This window comes from Hipposideros armiger, unplaced genomic scaffold (assembly GCF_001890085.2).
Source record: "Hipposideros armiger isolate ML-2016 unplaced genomic scaffold, ASM189008v1 scaffold_303, whole genome shotgun sequence".
In the NCBI taxonomy this organism is placed as follows: domain Eukaryota; kingdom Metazoa; phylum Chordata; class Mammalia; order Chiroptera; family Hipposideridae; genus Hipposideros; species Hipposideros armiger.
In genome coordinates, this window is record NW_017731653.1 from 578,492 (window position 1) to 596,905 (window position 18,414).

At 44.3% G+C, this 18,414-nt stretch overlaps 2 protein-coding genes and 1 long non-coding RNA gene across 7 annotated transcripts in view; 1 reads left to right on the plus strand and 2 right to left on the minus strand.

The window, feature by feature from the left end:
- The window catches only part of CSAD (cysteine sulfinic acid decarboxylase), a 36,118-nt gene extending 27,632 nt beyond the window's left edge, over window positions 1-8,486 (minus strand). Inside the window, exon 1 of the mRNA XM_019659660.1 lies at window positions 8,382-8,486. Within this exon, the coding sequence (XP_019515205.1) occupies window positions 8,382-8,403 (22 nt within the window). The 5' untranslated portion in view covers window positions 8,404-8,486. The remainder of the gene's footprint in view (window positions 1-8,381) is intronic.
- LOC109391830 (uncharacterized) lies at window positions 2,234-8,319 on the minus strand. Of its 2 annotated transcripts, none has more exons than XR_002125939.1 (3): window positions 7,505-8,319; window positions 5,519-5,864; window positions 2,234-2,268 (listed from the first exon to the last, which is right to left on the minus strand). It is a non-coding gene; the product is annotated as an uncharacterized LOC109391830 (long non-coding RNA). The 2 variants fall into 2 exon arrangements; XR_002125938.1 differs by having other exon boundaries at window positions 7,178-8,319.
- A 110-nt stretch (window positions 8,487-8,596) lies between the features above and the next one.
- On the plus strand, window positions 8,597-18,266 carry ZNF740 (zinc finger protein 740). Of its 4 annotated transcripts, none has more exons than XM_019659729.1 (7): window positions 8,597-8,730; window positions 9,572-9,884; window positions 12,203-12,352; window positions 12,690-12,779; window positions 13,229-13,352; window positions 13,693-13,811; window positions 14,984-18,266. In XM_019659729.1, the coding sequence occupies exons 2-7, from the start codon at window positions 9,876-9,878 to the stop codon at window positions 15,071-15,073; spliced, it is 582 nt and encodes a 193-aa protein (XP_019515274.1). In that variant the 5' UTR covers window positions 8,597-8,730; window positions 9,572-9,875; the 3' UTR covers window positions 15,074-18,266. The 4 variants fall into 4 exon arrangements, with proteins under 4 accessions (XP_019515274.1, XP_019515276.1, XP_019515275.1 ...); XM_019659731.1 differs by lacking the exon at window positions 14,984-18,266 and adding an exon at window positions 14,646-14,973 and having other exon boundaries at window positions 8,625-8,730; XM_019659730.1 differs by lacking the exon at window positions 14,984-18,266 and having other exon boundaries at window positions 8,625-8,730; window positions 12,171-12,352; window positions 13,693-14,081.
- The last annotated feature ends 148 nt before the right edge of the window (window positions 18,267-18,414 follow it).

Here is an 18,414-nt window from a genome sequence, read left to right on the forward strand (position 1 = left end):
TTTTTGATTAAGCAATATATTCAGGTAACTCAAAAATCAAAATATATAAAAATATTAAAAGTGAAAAGTCTAATTCCCACCCCATTCCATATGCCCCATTCCCACCCCACCCCCACAGGTAACCATTTTTATTATTTTCTTGGATAGCCTTTCAGAGTTTTTAATGCAAATATTAATAAATGCAAATATATACTTATTTTCTCCCTTTGCACACAAAAGATAGCATATAATCACTGTTGTGCACCTTTATTTTTTTTTAGTTAACCATATATGGGCAATCTTCTATCAATATATATAGAACTTTCTCAATCTTTTTTTAATGTAAGTTTTTTTTAAATATAATTTACATACCATAAAATACACCCCTTTAATTTGTACAGTTCAGTGGTTTTCCATATAGTAACAAAATTGTGCAACCATCATCACTAATTCCAGAATATTTTCATCATCCCAAAAAGAACTCATTAGCAGTCATTCCCCATTCTCCCTTCTTCCCAACCCCTGGCAACCACTAATCTATTTTCTGCCTTGGTGGATTTGCCTATTCTGGACATTTCATATAAATGTAAACATATAATATGTGATCTTCTGTGACTGGCTTCTTCTCAGCATAGTATTTTCAAGGTTCATCCATATTGTAGCATATATCAGTACTTTATTCCCTTTTCTGGCTAAATACTATTCTATCATATGGATATACCTCATTTTATTTATCCATTCACCAAATGATGGACATTTGGTTTGTTTCCACTTTTTGGCTGTTGTGAATAATGCTGCTCTGAACATTAATGTACAAGTTTTTGTGTGGGCGTATGTTTTCAATTCTCTTAGGTACACCTGGTAATGGAACTAACTGCTGGGTCATACATATAACTCTATGTTTAACTTTCTGAGGAATTGCCAAACTATTTTCCAAAGTGTCTACACCATTTTACATTCCCATCAGCAGTGTATAAGGGTTCCAATTTTTCCACATCCTTGCCAGACTTGTTATTGTCTTTTTTATCATAGCCGTCTGCATTTGTAATTTTGATAAGGATTGCCAACATCATAGAGATTGTACCAGTGTATGAAAGTGCCTGTGTTCTCAGCCTCAATAAACTTCTTTTTAATTTGAGAAGTAAAAAAATGATATCTTAGTTTTATTTTAGTTGAACTCCTGTATTAGTTTTGCTGTGGTAACTAATGGCTTCAAATTCCCACTGCTTATACAGAGGTTTATTTCTCCTTCATGGTTTACGTTTGTGGTTGGCTATAGTTCAGATCCATGTGTCTTTATTCCAGGACCCAGGCTGAAGGAACAGCGCCTACTCAGGACACAATGTTCTTGTGGGCGAGGCAAAAGAAAAAAAGGCAGAGAAAACCATGCACTGACACTTTTTTTTTTTAAAGATTTTTATTGGGGATTTGGGGGATGGGAACAGCGCTGGGGGATTGGGGGAAGGGGAACAGACAAGTTGCTGTCCTTTTGTTCTTCAGTGTAGTTGTGGAGGATATTGCTTCACTGATCCAAGTTGGCACCATCATTATGCTCTTCCCGGGCGAGGCAGATCAGTCACCAGCTTCTGGACAGCCATTCACTGCGGCTGCTGGCCGCTCACGCTGGCTGCCGGCTACACATGGTAGCCCATGGCAACCCACTGCAGCAGGGGCTGCAGCCTACGCCGTCGCTGGCAAATCATGGCAGCCCAGCTCCAGGTTGAGCTGTTGTTCAGCATCTTAGCTGTAGAGGGCAGTGTCACTGGCCCTCATATGTGAGATCTGAACCGGGGCCTTCTGGCGTCCCAAGCCAGCTCTTAACCATCGCGCCACTCGGCCAGCCGCATGCACTGATTCTTAAAACTTCTGTTCAGACCTGGCATATGGCACATCTATTCATATCCCCTTGACCAAAGCAAGCCCTAGGACAGTGGAGTGAGGGTAGGTACATGTTCCTCCCACAAGAGGGCACTAAAAAGCGCATGGCAATGGGAGAAGATGTAAAATCCCATCACAAGATCACTGGGCACAGGCCCTTAGAATTTTGCAGTTTCACCTCAGTCCACACCAGCCCGCCTCACTCATTTGCATTACTTGCCTGGCCCTGTAGATATCAGAGTTGGAACCACTGGTCTAAAGGCTTCTCTCCTTGATACTTGGCCGGCTGAGTGGCTCAGTTGGTTAAGAGCTTGCTCAAGAGTGCGAGCTCTGAGCAACAGGGTCGCTGCTTCAATTCCTGGCTCAAGCTGAGCTGCTGCTGAGCTGCCAACAGGTAACAGGATGGCTCAGCTGAAAAAAAAATTTTTTTAAATAAAGGCTTCTCTCCTTCTCTCATGGGCACTCTCGATTATCCCCTCTCATTTCTTCAACTCTCCCTCCTAATACCTCTTATAGCATTTTAAATTGTTTAAACCTCTCACAACATGTTCCCACTCCAGCCACCTCCTCTTCAAGCCAACCTTCTTAAAAGAGTTGTCTCCACTCTGTCTTCACTTCCTCTCCTTCACTTTCCTCGACCCACCACCATGTAGCTTTCACCTTGAACATCACCAAGAATTCCGTGCCTCCAAGTGCAACGGACACATCTCATCTTTATCCTACTTGACTTCTCTGCAGCCACTGACATATTTTGCCATTCCATCTTGAAACATTTTCCTTCAATGGCTTCCATATGACTACCCCTGACCATTTCTTAGTTTCCTTTGCATTTCCACCTTCCTCTGACCTTCCCTGAAATGCTAGAGTACCTCAGGGTTCTATCCCAGGGTCTCTTTCATCAGTATTAAGCACCTCTCCCTAGACAATCGCATCCATTCCCAGGGCTACGTGCTGAAAACTCCTCTATCCCAGGCCTCTCTCCTGAACCCAAATCCATGAAGCTATCTGCCTAATTTGGAAGACTCACAGGCACTTCACATCCAATAGGTCCCAAACTGAACTCATTATCAGTCCTTTCAAACCTGCTCTTCTTGGGTTCCCCGGTTCAGTGAAAGGCACCATCTTCTACTAGACACTCAAACCTAGATTCTAACTGATCTCCTGCCTCCTCATCCTCATCCTCATTCTTTCTTTTATATTTAATCTTCAGATTTTGTTACATTTTTCTCTCTTTCTCGCTCAAAAACATCAGAACAACACTAAAACCTGGATAAAGCTTCACTTCTTTCCTCTGGGCTATGTTGTAAAATTATTTTCTTAAAAACACTCTCAAGGGAAAATGCTAACTTTCCAGTGGAGAAGCCTGGTGGACACCATCTTACCCAAGTGATCAAAGTTAACATGACCAATAATGGGACAGACCAGCATGACGGGCCTCCTGACGTGAGGTATTGAGAAGCATTCAACATCACATATAATATTTCTGCCAAAAATGCATAACCTGAATTTAATCATAAGGAAATACATACATCTAAATTGAGGTTCATTCTACAAAATAACTAGCCTGTACTCTTCAAAAATGTCAATGTCATGAAAATCAAAGAAAGACTGAGGAACTGTTCCAGATTGAAGGAAACTAGAGACACTACAACCAAAAGGAATGTGTAATCTTAGATCAGCTCCTGGATAAGGAAGAAAAAAAAATCTGCTCTGAACAGCGGTATTGGAACAACTGGTAGAATCTAACTACAAATGGCATCACAAATATTAGTATTCTATCAGTGTTAAATCTTCAGAATTTGTTCATTGCATTGTGGTTATCGAAGAGATGGTTCTTATCCTTAGAAAATAAATGCTGGGGTCGGCCGAGTGGCTGAGCTGTTAAGAGCGCAAGCTCTGAGCAACAGGGTCGCTGGTTCAATTCCCACATGGGCCAGTGAGCTGCACCCAAGCTGAGCTGCCACTGAGCTGCCAATTGGTGGCAGGATGGCTCAGCTGGTGAGAGCACATGCTCCTAACAAGGTTGCCGGTTTGACTCCTGCATGGGATGGTGGGCTACACCCACCCACAACTAAGATTGAACACAGCACCTTGAGTTGAGTGGCCGCGTGCTGCCGACGGGCAGCCAGATGGTGACTGGACTTGGAGCTGAGCTAGCTGTGCCCTCCACAACAAAGATTTTAGGACAACAACTTGGCTGTTCCTCTTCCCCAACACTGTTCCCCTTCCCCAATTCCCCAATAAAATCTTAAAAAAATAAAAAAGAAAGAAAATATATGCTGAAACATAGCAGTAAAGGAATATAAGTACTGCAACTTTCAGTACAAAAAAAGACAATACTGTGTGCATGTATCTACAAGCACTTTTAGAAAAAATAACAGCTTTATTGAGATATGAGTCACATACCATAAAGTTCGCCCTTCTAAAGTACACAATTCACTGGGTTTTTTTTAGTATATTCACAAAGCTGTGCATCGATTACAGTATTTAATTCCAGAATATTTTTATCACCCCAAAAAGAAACCCCATACCTATTACCAGTTACTCCCCATGCATTTTATAAAAGACTAGAAAAGATGGAAAAAGTCTTCAAAATAGTAACTCTGGTTATTTCTGGGTATTGGAATTATAATTTTCATTTTTTTATTTACACACTTCTATATTTTTATAGTTTTATAACTTCATATTACTTATATAATTATAAAGGTTATTTTTAAGCAACCAGGAAGGTTAAGGAGAATTCCAAAATATACTATTGCCAGGCTCAAGGAATGACTCTAGCACATCATGTAAGGTTTACCAACTCCTCAATCTACTATCATCAAAAAGGTCTAATGGTGACAAAGGTAGCCAAATATTGCACATTTCTATCATGCAGCCCAGCTAGCTTTCAGAAAGCGGAACAGGTTCAGCTAGTTCAGCAAACATCAGCTGCGTGTCTACTTCTGTTGCCCAGGACTACCCCCAGCGCTGTCTGCACTGTGTGTTCCAGCTAACAGGCCAGAAAGGGAGGCCGCCACATAAAATAAAGGCATGTTCACCACAATAGAGTGGAAGCTCATGAAGGAAAGGCAAGGCTGGCGAACTCTGCTCAACTGGACCAGGGCAGCCTTCAAAGATAAAACATTCAGTCTTTCCTTAAGGCTATAAAAAAGTGGTGCAGGAAAAAGACTAACGAGTAATCATTACAATACTATTTGAGTAAGTGATGGGGTAGGCCTGAGGGAAGAGGGTGCCATGGAAGTTAGGAAGGTCACACAGAAGGGGGCCTGCCTAAGGGCAAAGGGATTAGGGCAGTTGCTTCTTAAAGCACTTTCAGCCAGGCTTATTGTTAGAAAGTGAAAACGCTGATTCTGTGCTAACTACCTATTAACAAACCCCACTGACTCAACACCCACATTAATAGAGGCACCAAATTCTCCTTATGTACACAGTGATTTCTCCCCTTTTATATTGTAAATCCCTCAGGGGAGAGGACTAAGTCTTAACCTTCTTTAAGTAAAGCACCAAATACAAAATAGGCACTCAAAAAAAAAGTAAATTTCCATCTTCCCCGCTCTCCACCCCCTTCCTCCAAGGTGTTGCACAAAGGTACTCAATAAACATTTGGTGAATCAACGAATTATTTTCAAGTAAAGAGAAATAATACTGTTCTACTTACATTTAATTCGCATAAACTAAAAATCTGTATTAATGATAACTTAGAAGATTTGCAAAAGGTTTTATTTTTCTTCTCAAAGCCTTCTCATCTGTGATTTCCACTTGTTCCTCACAGTAGTGCTAGAAACTAGCCCCAAAAGGTATTTATTTATTCATCCTCATTGTCAAATGAGGACTCTTGGGCCAGAGAGAGTGAATTCATTTGTCCAATATTACAAAGGTGACACAGGAGCAAGCCTGCCTGGATCGCTGATGTCTGACTTCTAGGCCAGTATCTCTGCCACTGCATTATTGGTCCCTTTTAAGTATGGCATTTCTCACTACTTCTCACCATACACAAAAATAAGCTGCAGGTGAGACAAAGACATAAATTTAAAATATACAACTATAAGAATACCAGAAGGAAATACAGGGAAATATTTTTATAATCTTGAGTTGGCATGTCACAAAACCCCAAAAGCCACAGGCAGATTTGACTACGCAAAACTTTTAAAATTCTGTGTAAAGAAAGACACCATTAAAGTGGTTAAAGATAACTCATGGCTTTATTTTTCCCCACTCATTATTTTACCCACTCAATATTTTCCAAAATGGTTTTTCCTCTCCTAGTAATTATTCCTTTCCATGTAAACTTTAAAATCAGTTTAAGTTCCATGCAAAGTCTTGTTTTAATCAGAATTTAACTTAATATATAGCAAAAACTTATGTCTCTACTATATTACGTCTTCCTATTAATGAACATGGTAAAATTCACCATGTAACCAACCCTTTTTTGTGTTTCACTAAAATAGTCTGATTTTCTTAATTCTATATGACTTGCAGTTTCCTGTTAAATTTATTTCTAGAAATATAATATTTTAATTGTGCATGAAATTATTTATTCTACGACATTTTTATGGTTATATTGTTATATTTTATTACATAATTTTTGTTTGTTAATCTTACATCTGACCACGCTACTGAACTCACTAGTTTTACTATTTTGACAATTGATTCTCTTTGTAAATGAATATATCATATGAAAATAATGAGACTTTTGGGTGGCCAGGAGCTCTAGGGGAATATTAATTTTGATGGTAAACATTCTTGTCTTGCTCCTATCTTTGATAGGAAAATTTCAAATATTTTCCCATAGAGCATAACTTTTGCTCTGAAAAAAAAATTGAAAGATAAATGAAAATCTAAGAGAAAATATTTTAAATGCATATGACAAATAAAAATATAACATAGAGAAGATTTTCAACAATAAGAAATAGACAAATGATCTACTTTTCTCCTTAATGGGCAAAAGATATGAAAAGGCAGTTTACAAAATCGAAATGGTCAAAAAACAAGAGATATGCAATTTCACTATTAATAACATGCAAATTAAAACATGAAATTTCTATTTTTTACCTATCAAATTGGCAACTGTATAAAAATTCACAACATCCAGTATTGCCAAGATTGTAGGAAATGGGGACATTCACACATGGTTCTAAGTGAGTGTGTAAATGGTTACAAACTTTTGAAACCCAATTTCACAGAATCTATTAAAATTTAAAATACACATATCCTATTTACAAATCTATCTAGTGCAAAAAGATAACTATGTAATATGCTCATTATGGAATCGTTTATAAAAACAAAAAAAAAAACAAAAAAAAATACTGGAACTCACCTAAATGTTCATCAGGATGGGTCTAGACAGATTGAAGTACAAACACAAGTTGGAATACTATGAAACAATTTTTAAGATATGAACTGACTTAGATGTCTAAAATACATTGTGTGGTGCACTGTAGCTGTTCAATAAATATGTTCTGACAGAAAAAAATTTTTTGTATGAACATAGAAAAAGTCTGGAGGTATATATACCAAATTCATAAAAATGATTACCTTCAGGCACATGGGGTAGTAGAGGGGGAAACTAAACATTTGTCTTTTATTCTTTTGTGTTGTGTGGATTTGTTAAAATGAGTTAATTTTTTAAAAATTAGAGACTTACTTCTGATGATGTTTCTCTATCTTTCCATTTTATCTCAATTTTATGATGAGCCTAAGAGCACAAGCACTTGCTGTCAGTGGCTCAAACTTGGAATGCTCAGGAAAATGAAACCTGTGTGCAAAAAGTGGCTAGGAATTCTTGTCTTCTTTCATAAAGATTTTTTTCTTTTGGTATCCTAAATTCACAAACGGATAGCACCTACAGCAGAAGCTGGGATCTAAATGGAATGGACATTCCCTTCCACAAAATGCACTTTACATAGTACATCTTTAGCAGGACCACTCACTAATAGCTCAAGTTGGGAGTAGAATTTGAAGGAAGGCTCAAGTTTCCATTTTCCTAATTCAGTCAGGCCCAGGGGCCACCCTGCATCGCCAAGTCTCCAAGGAGACTAGTCTACTGAGGGGAGTCCAATGGTTTTTTCCAAGCGAAAACAATGTTAGACGATGGAAGGTCTGGAATAAACGCAGAAGCGTTATAAGGTAACCAGACCGACCTCGGAGTGCGTGGACACCGGTAGGGCACCCATTTTCAGACTGGGGTTGAGTGTACACGTCAGGAGTGTGCAAAGAAAGTTAACTCCTCTCCCAGCTGACTGGGGACCCCAGAATCTGAAGATCTGGGCCTGATGGAAAGCTCAGGTAAAGACAATCTCGGCCGAGTTACGTGAAAAGGCCGGGTACGAACTGTTCTGGATGTATTTGGGGCTCCAGGCTCAGAGACGACAGGGAGAACGTCCACGAGTTAGGAGAGTGATGACGCGTTTTCGAGGAGTCTTAACTAGCTCACATAGCAAAACCTCTCAAAGAGCACTCAGCTCACAATCATTTCAGGTCCTTCGTTCCTGCCCTCAGTCAAGATGGACGCCGAGGCTCACCTGCACCGGGCGCATGCGCCATACCGCCGCTCCGCCCTTCTCCCGTCCTTCCACGCGACGGCACCGCCCACTCACTAGCTGCACCCCGCTTCTGGTGTCCTCGGCCTCACCCACTTTCTGGCTGCCCCCGCCCGTCCAGGCTCCCGAGCCCGGAAGTGGATATAGCTGCCTGGCGGAGAGGACGAGGGGGAGGGGGAAGTGCTTCCGGGGAAGCGGACCCCGGGTTGGTGTTTGTAAACTTGCCTCGGTCCCGGCGGGGGCAGCGGCAGCCAAGGGGTTGGCACGGTGTGCTGGGGCCTGGAGGAGGCGTCGCGCGGCGGGGGAGACAGCGGGAGGCCGTGCCTGGCAGGTAGGAGCACGCCCCCAGGGAGAGCAGCGTCGTCCGGGCAGAAGGCAGCGCTTCAGCAGCTCACAGGCCGTGGGGCGCCGCGCGGGAAGGGGGAGGGGAAGGGAGGAGGGGCGCGTGGCGAAAGGAGGGGGCTCGCCGGGGAAGGGAAGGGGCAGCGCGCGCGCACTGCCCCGCGCCCGCGCGCCCGCCGCGTCACCGGCCGGGGAGAGGGGGGCTTTCTTGGAGGGACGCGGACGCGAGCACGCACCTTGCGCTCTCCGGCTCTCAGGGTTCGTGGAGCGGGCTCGGCGGCTGGTTGTTGGGAGGGAGGGAGGGAGAGAGGGAGAGAACGCGCCGTGCCGGGCTTCGCTTGCCTGCCTTCGACCTCCGCAGCTAGTTTTCGTACCTTCAGGCAGACTCAAAGAACCCTCACATGTGGCCCGACCCGATGCACACTGCCAGTCCGGTTTCTGCCCTCTACCAAAGCGCCCAGCGATAGCCCCTGAGCTTTTCTCCTCCCCAATCCTGACCACCTTAAGAGAGTGCGAGCGTCGGGCGGCCCACTTGGGCACAAAAGCCCCAAAGGGCCTCAGATCCCTTCTTGCATTCCTATGATGTCAAATCCAAGCAGTTGGCCTGTTGCAGTTCCTCCGTAAGAGACCACCATTTACTTTTGCTCCTGTTGACTGCCCAAGAGGACAGTTTCTTTTGTTGACCTAGAAAGATAACTCTGCTTGATTAATGTCCTCTTTCTGAGCTTCACAGAGAGCTCCTGGCAAAAAAAAAAAAAAGTTCAGCTCAATACAGGTTGTATGACCTGAGGATGTTGCACCTAACAGTCCATCTCCCTTTCTGGTTTCAGATTCCTGAAACAGATCGTGAACGTCGTCGAGAGAATTCAGTTGGAAAACCAAGATTGGCAGACTTTTTTCTTCAGACAATAGGCAGGAGCCAGAGTCCAGGAATTCTTGGAACATCTATCTTCCCTTTGGAGGACATTTAAGTTCTATTTGAAGACAAAGCCAGTTCAATATGGCAGCAGGACTGAAGGGACATGAAGGAGTTGTTACAGTGATTTGGTGACAGTTCTTCAAACAGCAGTGTCTTAAGGAAAGGTGGATCAAGAAACTCCTGAACTTTTGGGTTGCATTGAGTGAGACAGCAGCATGGCTCAGGTAAAAAGCTCTATAGAGTCCTCCTTCAAGATCACTGGGAAGCGTGTTTGCAATTTCACTCTTGAATGCTGCCTTAGTCAACATATTGACCAACCCAGTGAGCCAAGCTCTGTATTAAGCACCAGGGGGAGATCTAGAGGAAGGAAAGGAGACAGGCCACAGCCCCTGCCTTCAGGGAGCTTCCAGCCAGATGGAGGTAGGCTATGCTGCATCAGACACTGAGGAGACATTTGCAGAGCAACAGGTACTCAGTTTACACTTGGTATATTAAGTGCTGAGGGCTGTGAGGGAGTGAACTGTCTTGTAAGTGCTTCATTTGTTTTTTTCAACAACAGTTTATTGAGCTCCTGTTACATATAAGGCATTGTGCTAGGGATACAAAGATGAATAATATTGTCCTGGTCCCCAGCAAGTTTCTAGGCTAGTTATGTTGGGATCGGGGGAGATGAAGAGACACAGCCTCTTATTTATCTTCATAGTTACACCACCTTGCATAGAGGCTGACCTAGTAGTAGCGACTCAGCGAATCTGTTGATTGAAGGAATAATTGAGGTATGTACACTGCAGAGCAGAGAATGATATTTCTACCTGGTTGAAAAAAGAAGATGAAGCTTGAAGGATGCGTAGGATTTTGCTAGATAAACAGAATAGGGCATTCAGACAGGGAGAACTGCATGAGCAGAGGCTTAGAGGTACAGGAGAATGGGATGAGGTTAGGAGTAATGTAGGTAGTTTGTTAAGGAGGAAAGGATTTAAATGGATGGTTAAGAGGATAGGGTAGATAGTGATGGATGGAAAAGTTAGGGTGAGGGAGTTGTTTCCTGGAGAATTAAGCAGTGTAACTAAGAGCCTTATATGTCTTGCTCAGGAATTAGACTTTATAGGGAATGGGAACTCTCTGAAGAATGTTAAGCAGAAAAGTGACGTTAGATCAGTGTGTTTAGAAGGTAATTGTCATTGTGGGGGTACACGATGAAATGGAGAGACAGGATGACCTGATAGGTTATTGTCATCCTCTGGGTAGGAAAGCTATGTGCACGCATACCCCACCTTACTTCCAGGGACCCTCACCTACCAGTCTCACCAGGATGGCAGCCTGATTACAGTATAATTGGCTTTCTTCCAGTTGCATGCGTAGCTTCCTCCTTTTCATGCAGAGTAGGGGTCCTTAAGTTTCTTCTTTTGTCTGTTTGCAACCCATTTCACAGCATCATATTCACACTTGTTCTGAGAATACTGCTTTTCACCAATCACTAATTTTGTATTGGGTACTGCTGAGCATTTTACATCCTAGTTTAATTCTTATCAACCTTGTGAGAATAGATACTATGATAAACATTTTGCATTTAAGGAAACAGCTTTGAAAGAGGTGGAGTAATTTGCCCAAGATTATATAATGCAAACAGCAGAGCTAAGTTGTTTTTTTTACCTCCAGACCTTTCAGTCCAAAGTCCTTGAAGGTGAGAGAAGATATACTGATCATCTGAAAGGAATTTCTTTGTAAATTACCTGTGAAAGTTTACTGATAAACTATTTCCTAAAAGTTTCTTCAATAAGAAAAGTATATTCTCTAGTGCTGGCTGAACAAAGTTAGTTTAAAGAATATAACAGTGAAAAGAAGCCATTTTCTTAAATATTCCTTGGTTAAGTAATTTTTAAACTATATGTAGAGCAGGGAATGTGAAAAAATATGGAAATGCACACACATAAATGGTCTGGTGGGTCAAGAGAAATTGTATATTCAACTCCAAAATCCCTCCAGGTGGTTTAATTTTTGTATGGTATAATTAACAACACTTAGGGAATTTAAAATCTAAAGAGAGAAATGACCTAATTTTACTGATAAACATATTTGTGGGACCTGATAGAATATATATTTGGCATCAGTGAGATCTGCCAATCAGAAATGGGTTCTGTGAAGCTGAGTGCTGTTGAGAAGTGAAGGAGGAAGTTCCCCTAGAAAACTCCCATTTCAGTGGGTCAGCAGGATGGACCCTCACGCCTACTCACAAGGCCTAGAAGTACTTCAAAGTAGTACAGGTACACATACCGGACCTAGCACAGTGCTAATGATAAAAAATGTCAGTAAGACTTGATTATTCATTTGATCTGTATCTAAATGATGGATGTCAAAATAGTCTCTAGTAAGATTAGTTAGGGAGGACTCTTGAAGGAAACAGGGTTTCAAAGTGAGGAGGGACACTCCCTAGAGAGAAGCAGTTTGTAGCTGGGTGTAAAAGGTCGTTCTATAGAGGATGGCAGCCTGTTTTTGCCCTGCCCTGCCAGGTGACCTGACACCTCATCTCCTTTCAACTTAGGCAAGTCTCCTGGCTTGTGAAGGCCTAGCAGGTGTGAGTTTGGTTCCCACTGCAGCCAGCAAGAAGATGATGCTGAGCCAGATTGCCAGCAAGCAGGCCGAGAATGGAGAGCGGGCAGGTAGCCCTGATGTGCTGAGGTGCTCGAGTCAGGTACAGCGCTTGAGTCCATTGCGGCACCTGGGGGTCGGGTAGCCCAAGCTCTCTGCCAGGGGATGCCAAGCTTTGATTCTTTAGTGCTCGGTTAGGGAAGTGGGGAAAGGGGATCCGGCTGGGGAATGATGAACATGGGTATTTTAGAGAGCTAAGGAAGGTCTTTTGTGTACCCACCACCCCTTAAGACAGAGTACTTGGAGAAGAGATGGATGAGTACGTTTTCTAAACCTTTAAGCAGATGGTTTATTCTCATAAGTTGCCTAAAAGCAGCATTTGGTCTCCTGTCTTGTGTTCTGAGATGGACTGTGAGTTTAGATTTGATTTGTATTCAAAGGGCCACCGAAAAGACAGCGATAAGTCCCGGAGCCGCAAAGATGATGACAGCTTGGCTGAGGCCTCTCATTCAAAAAAGACTGTTAAAAAGGCAGGTAATGGGGTTATCCCCAAACTGGTACAATTTAGTAACGGGTTAATCCACTTTTTTCACTTTATGGCTCAACCTGGAGCTTTCCTAGATGTTTTGGTCCCTCACAGCCAGTGAGCATGTCACCCTGATTTCATCCAGAGACCACTTTAATAGTGGATCTCTGCCCTCTCTGGAACACCCTCTAAGGGTTAGAGGAGCATGTCCCTGTGGCAACGGGACAGGCAGACTCCGTCTCAGGTCCCATTCAAAGTGTTGAGTTGAACAAGGCAGATAGCTTACCCACCCCACCTCCTTCCTCAGAGGGTCTCTGAACTCTTAAGGGATATGGGAGATGACAGCATCTGAGGGGTTACTTTGTCCAGCAGCTGGAAATAGACCCTGAGTAGAATGGGGGCAAGAAGGGGGCAGAGAGAGAGCCTCATGACATGCCTGATTGTTGTCCCCAGGTGGTGGTAGTGGAACAAAATGGTTCTTTTCAAGTAAAGATTCCCAAAAATTTTGTTTGTGAACACTGCTTTGGAGCCTTTAGGAGCAGTTACCACCTCAAGAGGCATATCCTTATTCATACTGGTAAGTCTCTTGCTCATATGCAAAGGGGCAGAAGAGAGAGAGATAGGGAAGGAGGGAGGGAGGAAGAGAGGGAGGGAGGGAAGGTAGTTGTAGGTTTAGGTATGTAGTTCTTGTTGGGTTTATTTTAAAGGATAAGTATTAGAAATAGGATAAGAAAGTCAGTGAAGGAGGTAGGGTGCTTGGCTCTGTATCTAATGTCACTGAGACCATCAGCTTTGGGTACCCATCCCCATTGGGTGTCTACACATTGCTAAAAGTTAAAATTTCTGGGAAAATACCTAGAACGAGCATCCTGCCATGTATACCTCCTGACATTAATTTCTCTCTCCACCTGGGCCAGGTGAGAAACCGTTTGAGTGTGATGTATGTGACATGCGCTTCATCCAGAAGTATCACCTGGAGCGTCACAAGCGTGTGCACAGTGGTGAAAAACCCTACCAGTGTGAAAGGTGTCATCAGGTAAGCTCACAGTCATCCATCCACTGCCACACACAAGTCTTTCCTTCCCTGAGAACCAGGGCCAGCCCTCACTTCCTGCCTGACAAGGGATCACCTACTGTTGTTGGCCATGACTGAGTACCTCAGGGTGAAGTGTATCTCTCTGGCTTTATGCACCTGATCATGGGGAGAGGCATTAGGATTATTGTAATGATAATAGCATTTCTTTTTTTAGAGAAATTTTATTGGGGAACAGTGTGTTTTTCCAGGACTTATCAGCTCCAAGACAAGTAGTTGTCTTCAATCTTGTGGAGGGCGCAGCTTCTTGGCCCATGTGGGAATGGAACCAGCAACCTTGGTGTCATGAGCCTGCTCTCCAACCACCTGAGCTAACTGGCTGCCCCCGATAATAGCATTTGTTAAGGTCTTACTCTATGCCAGACACTGTGAGAGCATACTTGACATAGATTACTTTATTCTCCCATTAACTCCGTAAGTTGGCTGTGTTGTCCTGATTTCACATATGGGGAAACTGAGGTTCAGAGAGGTTAAGCTTCCCAAGGACACAGCAAATCAAGGGCAGAGCCAGGATTCAGTCGAACTTCAGAGCTGGTGCACTTCGAGGAAAAGATGTAATCTCTGCACTGGGGCGGGGTCTGTATCTGATCTGATGAGAATGTAAGAGCCAGGACCAAAACAAGAACAAGAGATGAGAAATGATAACAACTAACACCTCCTGAATGCTTTGCTAGGTCAAAGGCTTTGCTCAATGCTCTTACACTGAATCTTCAAAACACTGGAATGAAAGCTTCATAAGGCAGACTTTGTCCCTCTGGTTCTCCACTCTCTCTGCAGCCCCAGGAATTGTACCTGCCTTGAGATAGATACTCAATAAATATTTGATGAATGAAGCAGCCACACTGTGAGTAGGTACTTTTAGCTCTCTTTTACAGACGAATGTACAGATTCAGGACTGTTAGATAACTTGCCCAAGATCACACAGCTACTTAGTGGTAGAGCCAGGATTCAGACTCCAGAGCCTGCTTGTTCTTACCACTGTGCATTCGTGCCATCTGTGTATGTGCTGAGGTGACATAGAATGGGTCGTGTGCCTCCTCTTGGGGGAAGACAGATTTAGCCAACAGGTAGCTAAGTTTCTCCTCTCAGGCACTTAACCCTCCCTTTCTTCTCAGTGTTTTTCTCGGACAGATCGATTACTCAGACACAAACGGATGTGCCAAGGGTGCCAGTCCAAGACTTCCGACGGGCAGTTTTCGCTATAGGCGCAAGGGGCCCTGGGTGGTGGGAGTGATCAGAAGAATCTACCGAAGAGCGCACCCCCTCTGGTCTGACGGTCCCACCACCACCCCGTGTGTACCTGTCCCCTCCTGGAGGAGTGGACCCAGGAGACCAGAAGAGTGCATCAGGGGACAGTGGCCCCAGAGCCTCAGCTCTGTAAATAATCTGAGACTATGAGTATCTCGGGGAAGTTCCTACAGCATTCCTGGGTAGGGAAGCTAGTCCCTGGACCCTTGGCTGAGGTTATAGATGGGGGACTAAAGTTACAGGACCAAGACCGAAGTGTGGCTCCCACAACCTTGGACTCCAGCTGGCAGCTGAAATGGAAAAGATTGGGGAGAGGGATTTGTTTGTTTGTCCTGTTCTTGTTTTTGTTTATCCAAAAGCAATTTCAGCAGGTGCACTGTGTATACAGCTAATCTGGAAGCATAGAGTCTTGGTCAGAGGGACTCTGGGTAGTCCAGACCTTCCCCAAAACGGAGTTTTTAGTTGCAGTTGATCCTCGGTGTTCCACAGCCCTGCACCTCACCTCCCGTTTGAAGGAGAATAGGATCAGGGACGGCAGCTGAGCTTACTTTGGCCTCCTTATACACTGTAGGGACAAAAGGAAGAACAGTAGGAGAAGCAGACGAGGGCTGGATCCAAGAAGAGTGGACAGGTACCTCTGATTTCCTCCGGAGAAGAGTAAAGAGTTGTGCCCATGGGTGTTACATTGGCCCATACCACACTGGTACTAATGGGGTCAGCTCAAGTGCCTTTTGGAGGAAACTTGGGTGAAAGTGGCCATGAAGCCCTTTCCTTCTCTCTTTGGGCAGTTGATCTTGGAGATAGTTTGTGGCTGCCTCGCTGCCGTTGACTCCTAAGCCAGAGGTGTTGAGCGGGGGAGTCATGGATATGAAAGTGGGTTCTCTGTCCTTGTGCCCTCTTAGGAAGTTGAGTAACAACTTCAAGAAAGAAAGAAATTTGGTGTCCCCTGACATGACTGTTGAGCAGTACGAGCTGTTCTCCCTGTCCAAGTCCTATCACTGTATTCAGGTAGAGGAGATAGGGGTCTGGCCTTTGGTTCCAAAGAACAAGATTTTGGCTTCCTTCTTGATGGCCATCCCTTCCCAACAAAGAATTGGGGGTGGGGGGTGCTGCAAAGAAAGGACTGAGGAAGAAACCTAATGTAGGTTTTATTCTTAACCATATTCTTTGCTCCTCTCTGCTCCAACACCACCACCCTATCCACCCTCACAAAAGTGATCAGGGGTGTGTGTGTGTGTGTGTGTGTGTGTGCGCGCGCGCGCATGTGTGCGTGCGCGATGTATGTGTGGTATGTGAGAATGTTTGTATGCTTGAGATGGCATATTGAGCCAAATCCTTCTCTGGCCCTCTACTCAGGGGAGGATGAGCATAAAACAGCCTCCCCCGCCCCAAATCTGAAGGGTGCTTAAGGTTACAGCAGGAGCTGAGGAACTCAATTTGGGGGACTCGGTGGCTTTGTTTTGGGGGGGTTTTTTAGATTGAGTCAGCAGGCTGGTGGGTTAGGGTGTTTCTAACCCAAGCCAGGGGCTCGAGAACATGAATTTTTCTAAAGCGAAATAAACCCTCTTTCTTCCTAAGGAAAGGATCCTTATGGGAGGTTCTGGGGTTTGTGGCCTGTGTTCTGTCGCCTGCCCTGACCTGTGGGGTGGAGAGTAATCATGGACACTTGGTGAACCTGACCAGGCTGTCAGTGGGGATCTGAGATGGCAGCCTCTAGGAAATGTGTTCATTTCCCACCAAATACAGGGAGCAGCAGCAGCAGACTACTGACTGTTAGCTATTCTAGAGGAGGTAACGGAGAGTTGGGACAGTCCTCCATACCTCTGAGGTGTGAGGATTTCAGGGAAAGAAAAGATGCATGGCACCCTTCAGGTTTTTCCTGATGGCATCTGAGACCCTTTGGGGGAGACGGGAACATTTGCCACCCTGTGCTCTTCTAGCTTTATGCTGGCAATCCCATTGGTTGTAGTCCAGAACCTAGAACACAGTCAGTCTACAGATCTGCCTGTGGTTCCTATAAGCAGAGTACCCTTCTGCATTAGAGCCAGCCCCCTGCCTGTGAGAGGGCTCTGCTCAGGCTGGAATTTGTGTATCATTCACCTCTGGGAAGGAGGACACATTTAGAAAACTGTCCTCCCAAGAGTGCTTCTGAAAATGGGAGGCCTCACTCCCTGACACTTGCAGCTAATCTGTTTAGGGTTGGGGGAGGGGGGAGCAGGAGGGCATTGTGGAGAGAGAATCACGTGAATGATCTATGCCCCTACATGTGTGACTGTTTGTTTAGGTCAGAATGTGCCCTGGCCCCCAACAAGCCTCAGCTTCCTGCCTGGGTGGGTGGGACAGAGGGAACTGAGTGGATGTGCAAAGCCATAGCAGAACCATCCCTGTCAAAGATTGGGTGTGGGGAAAACTCAGGAGCAGGTGGTTAGTCCAGATGCTGATGTTCTGGGGCCATGGATGTGTAAGGCGAAAGGAGTAAAGAGGTGAAAGGAGTGATTTAGCACCCCGAGGGCCCAGGAGCCCCACTTATACCCCAGGGAAACCACAGGCTAAGACCGCTTGCAAAGGCTCCTGGGCCCAACGCCCCACCCTCCTTTGCTGGGGTGGGGTCTAGCACTGGAAAGATGCCTCAGGTGTGTTTGGAGTGAAGGGAAAGGGAGATAGGGCAGGCTCTCAGAGACCAGGACGTGGAATTTGGGGACCTGGGAAAGAGTAGTGCCAGTTCCTGAGTGAGCTGCTGTACCAGGCCCTACAGCCCTGCCCTTTCCAGCGCCCCAAGTCTTTTCTGTCCATCTCCCAACAGCCTTTTGTCATCACTTAGCTACTGACTGTGCCCATGGCTTGACATTGGAGGGTTAAATAAGGCTCTGAGTCCCGCCACAAGTTTTAACCCTGTCCCCAGATGCTCTTGGCCTCTGCTGTAGCCCTGGGGCTTTTATCTTAATTCCTCCTACCCTTCCTCTACACTTTTTTTTTTAATACACTTATTTTGCTATTGGGGGAGGGGAATATCAAATGAACAAGATCACTTTTAAATGGTAGTTTTTATAAGATGTTATAAACTTGTATCTTTTTACCATTCAAGTACAGTGTATGTTCCTTCGTGATATATTTAGGATATTTAAATAAAAAGAAAGTGGGGCTTTTCTACATACTATCTCCTCTTTGAGAAGAATATCCTTTGGGTAAGCTTTTCCCCTGGGGGGGCCAAAGTGGTCTTCCCTTTATTTTTTTTTTCCTTCCCCAATATAACCACCCTGCAACTTCCAGTACCCCATAATCGGCCATTTTAAAATTC